The following is a 7,352-nucleotide window of genomic DNA, read 5'->3' on the forward strand; positions in this document are numbered from 1 at the left end:
GGGAAAGTCTAAATGAGGAAGACAAAGGTAAAGGAGTAACGAATCGCAGAGAAAGCCTGGCGAGGGAGCGAGCCGGGCGAGCGGGAGGGCGCAGAGCGGCGCGGCCGGCCGGCGCTCCGGGGAGCCGGTCGGGGCGGTCGGGGCCCGGCGGGCCGGGGGCCGCGGAGGGGGAAGGGGGGAGGGGCGAGGCCGGGGGAGAGGAGCGAGGCCATTGTCTCGGCGGAGGGGGACGCGGGGCGGGGCGGGGCGGGGCCCTCCTCGGGCGGCCCGCGGTGTGGGGCGGCGCGGCCCGGGGCGCACGCAGCGCAGCGCCCGCCACTCGGCCCGCGGCGCGGGGCAGCGCTCAGCTAGGCGGCGGCCCGCGGGTCATGATCTCCGCCGTGTCCAGCCCGTGGCTCACGCAGCTCTCGCACTTCTGCGACGTTGCAGCCTTCACGGCCAGCAGCCTGAGCAGCCTGGGGGCCGCGGGGGGCTTCCCGGGCGCCGCGTCGCCCGGCGCCGACCCGTACGGCCCGCGGGAGCCCCCGCCACCGCGCTACGACCCGTGCGCCGCCGCCGCGCCCGGCCCGCAGCCGCACGCCTACCCGTTCGCGCCGGCCGCGGGGGCCGCCACCAGCGCCGCCGAGCCCGAGGGCCCCGGGGCCGGCTGCGCGGCCGCCGCCAAGGCGCCGGTGAAGAAGAACGCGAAGGTGGCCAGCGTGAGCGTGCAGCTGGAGATGAAGGCGCTGTGGGACGAGTTCAACCAGCTGGGCACCGAGATGATCGTCACCAAGGCCGGCAGGTCAGGGCGCCCCTCCGCGCGACCCTCCCCGCCCGCGCGGCCGCCCTCGGGCCGCGGCGCCTCGGTCGGGTCCGCGCGCCAGTGGGGCCGAGACGCCGGGTAGGGGGCGCGGCCCGGCCACCTGCGGGTCCCTCTCAGCCCTGCGCCACCTTCGCTTCGCGCGGTCCCGGCTCCGGCGACAGCCGCCTCGCGCGCCCCTCCTGGCATTGCCCGCCTCCGCGGAGACGGCAGGGACCCGGCCCGGCCCGCCGACCGCGGGAGCCCGCCGGGCGCCGGGAGCGGCCGGCTCGGCTCGGAGTGCGCGGGGCCGGAGCGGGCGGCCGCCCAGCAGACCCCACCTCCCAGGAAACTCCGTTTGGGTTCCGGAGTTCAGTCTATGCGGGCGAGATAGTTGCCGCAACGTTAGTGTGGCAATGGTCTGGACAATTTCAGGAGAAAATTAGGACCGCAAAAAGCAGCTTGTTCTGTGCAGCGGGGTTGCTGGGAGTCTAGCGACCTAAACCTGCTCCAGCCTAAACTTCGGGCAGTTGTGGGGCCTGGCTCTGCGACGAGCGGCCGCCGCCTTCCAATGGGCCTGTATTTGTTTTAAGGGCCGAGAGAGAAGGGGAACGAGTTATGCGGATGCACCCGATTTGACCAGCAGACAAAGGCGGGTGCTGGGCTGTGTCTAATGTACACACCGGCTCCCGTCCACACAGCGAGGGGAGCCCAGGGCCTGTTTGCAAAGCCTCCTCTCGGTCTCTGTTCCCCGCCGCCGCAGCCCTCCTGCCGCCCCGGGGAACCTGGGGCCTGTGTCCCGCTCCCTTGCCTTGTAGGTTTCCCCCAGGCTCTCCTTGCGGTCCCTGGGCACACGGGCCCTCCCGAGGACAGCGGCAGCCCGGCCTCCAGCCCAGGCCCGCCCAGCAAGGGCCTTGTTGGCGCTGGGCTTCCCGGCAGGAGCAGACCTCCTGCAGCACCCAGGACCTGCGGGCTTGGAGCAGTGGTGGCAGAGGCCTGTCGGGAGGGAGGACGCTCTGAGCCTGTGTTCTGCCCACCGCCGCAGGGAGCTGCCTTGAGGGGCCGCAGTGGGGAGGGCAAGTGAAGGCCAAGCCTCGTGTGGTCCGCCAGGACCCAGTGGCTGGCACTGCTGTGCCATCAGGCGGGGGCGGCCACGGCCAGCAGCCCATTCAGGATGTCCTTTCAAGGGCCCCCATCAGTCACTAAGTTGGGGGCCAGAGGAGGGGGTTTGGGGAACTGTAAAGCACAAGCCAAGTCCACCCCGGCAGCTGCGTCTGGGGTTATGTGTCATGGCCGAAGTGGAACCTGCCTCTGTCCCTGAGGAATGCGGGGAGACTCCAGCATGGGGCCATGTTCTGAGAGTGGGGGCAGGAGTTGTGGGCTCCAAGGCCTTGGTCTCCCTGGAGGCATTGGGGAGCAGTTGCAGAGCCAGCTGACAGGGCAATAGGGACTCCTCGAAATCTCGAGAACTCTCGGACTACCTGGTTTCACTTTGTTGGAGCCGGGAGCCACCTCGATCTGGGGAGGCTCTGCCAAGGGCGCATCTTAGGCGCCTGGTGGGCTGCGGCTAGGTCCCCAAGACAAAACCATCTGCAAAGGCAAGGCCGGTTTATGCAGGCAAAGCAGGCAGAAGAAGGTTGGGGCTCCAAGGCTCAGCTCCAGCCTGGGCTAGCCATCTCTGTTTCAGAAAAGGGCGCAGGCAGCTGCCCTGCCACGCTGTGCCGCAGTGGAGTAGGGGCCTAACCGGGCTAGAGCAGCTGAGCCCAGGGGAACGGGGATGAGAGCCGTGGCCTGGGCTCACTGGACAGCCCTCGGAAGCTTGAGGGCAGGGCTGCCGCCGGGGACTGCTGGGTGGGTCAAGGAGAGGGGGCTGCCTTTCTCCAAGGGAGGTGACCCGAGGCCTCACCAACCCCAGGCGAATGTTCCCCACGTTCCAAGTGAAGCTCTTCGGCATGGACCCCATGGCGGACTACATGCTGCTCATGGACTTCGTGCCAGTGGACGACAAGCGCTACCGGTAAGTGAGCCCTCGGGGCCACTTGGGCCAGCTGCATGCACGCAGGACCTGGGCGGACGCCCTGGGAAGCGCCGGTGACCAACTCCAAGGGCCCACACCATGAAGCTCTTTAGCGAGCAGGCCCTCCCAGGCACCTGTGCCGCTGCCCCTGCTCCCTCCCCGACACTGTCCAGCTCCAGACTCACCCCTGCCCCAGGTGCTCTCCAGAACCTGCCCCAGGGGATCCCAAAGGCTGGGAGCCCCTGGGAGCTGCAGGTTCAGGAAGGCTCCCACACCCCTGGGCTGGCATGGCCTGGGGAGTGTGGGCCCAGCACACAGCCCCTCCTCTTCGTGTCTCCCTCTCCCACAAGGCAAGCCGGACTGCCTTGTTCCCCTCCCCCATCCCTAGGGAACACTGGGTCCTGGAGCTGGGCCGGAAAGGTGGGGTGGCCGGGAAAGATTACTCAGGGCGGGCCTCAGCCACCCGGACAATTAACAGCAATTAATAAAGAAACGTGGACTGCCCTGTGCCAGAGAGCTGGCCAGATCGGGGTTCCTGGCGCCTCAGCACCCAGGGGTGGGTGGACCCGCATGCAGCGAAATGTGGAGAAGGGGGGAGCCCAGCCTCTGAGTCCTGGATTCCCTGATCATTCTTTTTTGTGCGTTGGGGGCAGGTGGGACTTTTCTGGTTTTTCCACAATCTCCTCCGAAAAGCTCCCAGCCCTTGTGGCACCACAGGTCTCCATCTCACAGGTGGGGAAACTCCACAGAGGCACTTTTGGGGTTCGCCCAGTACATGAGGGCAAGGCCCTCACTCGGCACGACCCCTGCCCATGCCACTCCAGGTACGCCTTCCACAGCTCCTCCTGGCTGGTGGCTGGGAAGGCGGACCCCGCCACGCCGGGCCGTGTGCACTACCACCCGGACTCGCCCGCCAAGGGTGCGCAGTGGATGAAGCAGATCGTGTCCTTTGACAAGCTCAAGCTGACCAACAACCTGCTGGACGACAACGGCCATGTGAGCAACGGCCCCTGCCCAGGCTCCCGGGCTGTCCCCGGTGGCGTCTCCCAGTCCCCAAGGGCTGGCTGCAGGCATAGGCAGAGTTTGGGCAACACTGCTGTGCGGATGAGGGGCAGGCTGGGAGAGCGGGCCTCCAGGCAGGGTCACACGGCCTGGGAGAGGGCTCTCCTCCTTCTCGCACTCCAGTGCCCACCTTGCAGGGGGGGGGAGGGAAGATAGGGCGTGCATGGGGGTCGGAGGTTTTACAGAATCCATTCGGGCAAGGGGCTGCTATCCCCCCGGCTGAGCTCCACCTCACAGCGACCCCCCTTCTAAGGCAGGCTGGGAAGCAGTGGTCACAGACCTAAGGAAAGAACCTACACCCAGATCGATGGATTGATCAATCCTTTGCCGCTTAGAGTGGCTTTCCTGGCCAGACCCCAGTGGGTCCCAGCCTCATCCCCAAAGTTAAGGGTTTTGCACAGCTTATCCGGGATGTTCGGGATGTTCGTTGCCTACTCAGACCTCAGCCATTTCCTGGCTCCGACCCAGTCCCGGTCCCGGGTCAGTCCCACCACTGGAGCTGGCCCCCATCTTGCCTTGCAGATCATTCTCAACTCCATGCACAGATACCAGCCCCGATTCCATGTGGTCTATGTGGACCCACGCAAAGATAGTGAAAAATATGCGGAGGAGAACTTCAAAACCTTTGTGTTTGAGGAGACCCGATTCACAGCGGTCACTGCCTACCAGAACCACCGGGTGAGGGCCTGCAGGGAGGGGGTTCCACGTTCAGTTGCTGCCAGAGGGAGGGAGGGTTTGGACCTGCAGGCAGTGGGTCCCAGTGGAGCTTGACCTAGCTGGAGCCCCACCCCCAGGGCCTCTGCAGCCCCCTCCTCCTCTGCTGGCTCTCTGGGCTTCCTATCTGCTTGACCTCTCTAGCAGCAACTGTCACAGCAGCCTGAAAGTTTGTTTTCCAGACCAGTCCGGAAACTCCCCATCAGGGGCACCATCCAAGGTTTACCCAGATTCCTAGGGCACCCGATCAGTCCCCCCACTGGGGAATAGAGGTGACCACATTCCCATCCCAGCTGGGGGCCCAGGGTCTCCATGCTCATTCGCTTGGCGCACCACCAAAGAGGAGTCCCCTAGTGAGAGGGGAGGCTCCCGACCCCCAAGGCAGGAGGGAGGCAGCAGACACGGGCACCGAGAGGCCCTTCCCGGCGAGTTCTTGCTGACACTGGCCTGTGCTCTGCCGAGGTCGGCTGGCCTGGGCTGCAGGGCTCACAGCCGCTTCTCTGCAGATCACGCAGCTCAAGATTGCCAGCAACCCCTTCGCCAAAGGCTTCCGAGACTGCGACCCCGAGGACTGGTGAGTGTCTTCAGGAAGCGAAAGAGCACCTGGGCGTCTGGCGGAGGCGCCGCCCTGACTCGCCTCCTTCCCGCTCCCTCCCGCAGGCCCCGGAACCACCGGCCGGGCGCGCTGCCGCTCATGAGCGCCTTCGCGCGCTCGCGGAACCCCGTGGCCTCCCCCACGCAGCCCAACGGCGCGGAGAAAGGTAGGGCCTGGGTCGTGGGATCCGGGTCGCGGTCCTGTGCGCGCTCCGCCCCGGGCCGGCAGCCGCGCCCGGCCTCGCCTGCACCGCGGGTGCTCGCGGCCTTCGCGCCGGTTGCACAACGGCCGCGGCGGCGGCGGCGGCGGCGGGCAAGCGCGCACTCGCCCGCCCGGCCCGACGGCTGTGCCCCGCCCGCCGCTGCCGCCCGTGGAGGGGCGCGGGCCCCCGGGGAGGGCGCGGGGGTCTCCGGCGGGCTCGCGGAGAAGGGTCGGGGATGCCGAGCACGGCCGAGCGCCGCCTCCCCGCCAGCGCCCCGCGTGGCTCGGCGGGTCTCCTTGGCGGCCCCGGCCGGCCACGCTCACCCCAGCCCTCCCCGCAGACGCGGCCGAGGCCCGGCGGGAATTCGAGCGCGACGCGGGCGGCTCGGCCGTGCTCGGGGACCCGGCGCACGCGCCGCAGCTGTTGGCCCGGGTGCTGAGCCCCGCGCTGCCCGGGGCCGGCGGCGCGGGCGGCCTCGTCCCGCTGCCCGGCGCGCCCGGAGGCCGGCCCAGCCCCCCGCACCCCGAGCTGCGCCTGGAGGCGCCGGGCGCGCCGGAGCCGCTGCACCACCACCCCTACAAGTACCCGGCCGCCACCTACGACCACTACCTCGGGGCCAAGAGCCGGCCGGCGCCCTACCCGCTGCCCGGCCTGCGCGGCCACGGCTACCACCCGCACGCGCACCCGCACCACCACCACCACCCCGCCGTGAGCCCGGCCGCCGCCGCCGCCGCCGCTGCCGCCGCCGCCGCCGCCGCCGCCAACATGTACTCGTCGGCCGGGGCCGCGCCGCCCGGCTCCTACGACTACTGCCCCAGATAACCGCGAGGGACGCGCGCCCCAGGACCGGCCGGCCTCCTGTCCCAGCCTCCAGGCCGCGGGTCCTCCACCTTCCGGCCCCAGCGCCACCGGAGTACCCGGTTCTCCAGTCCCCCAGCCGCCGCGGGTCCTTCCCCGGCCCGAGGGCCGCGGGTCCCGGCCCGCTCGTGCCAAAGCGCAGGTCAGAGGCGGAAGGAAGTGGTATTTATTGTTCTCCCCGAGACTGCGGCGCCCGCCCGTGGTCCGCCGGCAGTTGCAGTGTAGACAACCTGAGAGCCCCGCCTGCAGGCGGTGTAGATACGTGTAGATATGTGTAGATACTGTAGATACCGCGCCGGCGCCAAGTCGATAAAAGGTTTTGCCTCTTTTGGAAGCTGCCTGCGTGTCCATTTATTTGCGGCCAGTTAGATGGGGGATTTCAGACAATGGGGGCACTTAAGGGGTTCCCAGTCCCCCACTCCTGTGCGACCCCCACCCTCTGCTGGCGCGTGTATCCTGGCCTCCCCACAACCAGCCACAGGTGTGCGTCCTGCCTTTCTGCTTACCTTCCTCACACCTGCAGTTGTCGGTGTTCTAGGACTGTAGCCTGTGCCCTGACTGGTTTTGGGGACAGAGGCTTTTCCGTGGAAGCGGGGGATGGGATGATGGTTGTGACAGAACAGAGTTTGTTGGGGCTGGGAGGGCCAGAAGCCGCTGCCCCGGTGGGGTCATGGAGAGAAAAAAAACAAGCAGCTCTGTTGTGCGGCGTTTCCCCTGGCCCAGCCAAGCCCACGCCTGCGTTTTCCCTGTTTATTGACTTTATTCGCTGTGAGTGTCACTACAGAGTGACCCTAACGGGGCACAATGACAGTGGCCATGAGTCATCTTGAAACCTGTCTATGAAGCATTTTCCCAGGCCAGGTGGCTAAGGGACCTCTCCCCATCAACTCAACACCAGGGATGGAGCCAGAGGAACCCTTTGATGCCTCCCTTCCTGAGTACCGGCAGGAAAGGCTGACTGCAGCCAACTCAGGGCCGCTAACGTGGACACCAGATGAACGGGAAGTGCACGTGGCTGAGGTTCTGTTCCCCGCCTTCTGTGTCTGTCCCAGTGTTGGTGGCAACTGCTGCGTTCCAGACCCCTCCGTCCATCACTCCCGAGTGGCAGTGGTGGCCTGGGTGCCAC

General features: G+C 67.6%; 1 protein-coding gene across 1 annotated transcript; it reads left to right on the forward strand.

The window, feature by feature from the left end:
* The first annotated feature begins 323 nt into the window (after positions 1-323).
* Positions 324-6,560, forward strand: TBX1 (T-box transcription factor 1). Its single transcript, XM_012776587.3, has 7 exons — positions 324-781; positions 2,694-2,795; positions 3,620-3,791; positions 4,380-4,535; positions 5,078-5,145; positions 5,232-5,332; positions 5,709-6,560. Exons 1-7 carry the CDS (start codon positions 369-371, stop codon positions 6,188-6,190), a joined length of 1,494 nt encoding a protein of 497 aa, XP_012632041.3. The 5' UTR covers positions 324-368; the 3' UTR covers positions 6,191-6,560.
* The last annotated feature ends 792 nt before the right edge of the window (positions 6,561-7,352 follow it).

Source organism: Microcebus murinus, chromosome 22 (assembly GCF_040939455.1).
Source record: "Microcebus murinus isolate Inina chromosome 22, M.murinus_Inina_mat1.0, whole genome shotgun sequence".
NCBI lineage: Eukaryota > Metazoa > Chordata > Mammalia > Primates > Cheirogaleidae > Microcebus > Microcebus murinus.

Bases quoted from the DNA above. Each gene is read 5' to 3' on its own strand.
- TBX1 (XM_012776587.3), top strand. From the start codon at position 369: ATGATCTCCGCCGTGTCCAGCCCGTGGCTCACGCAGCTCTCGCACTTC. The intron at 4,536-5,077 runs GTGAGGGCCTGC...GCTTCTCTGCAG, and splicing joins CTGCCTACCAGAACCACCGG to ATCACGCAGCTCAAGATTGC. The intron at 5,146-5,231 runs GTGAGTGTCTTC...TCCCTCCCGCAG, and splicing joins GACTGCGACCCCGAGGACTG to GCCCCGGAACCACCGGCCGG.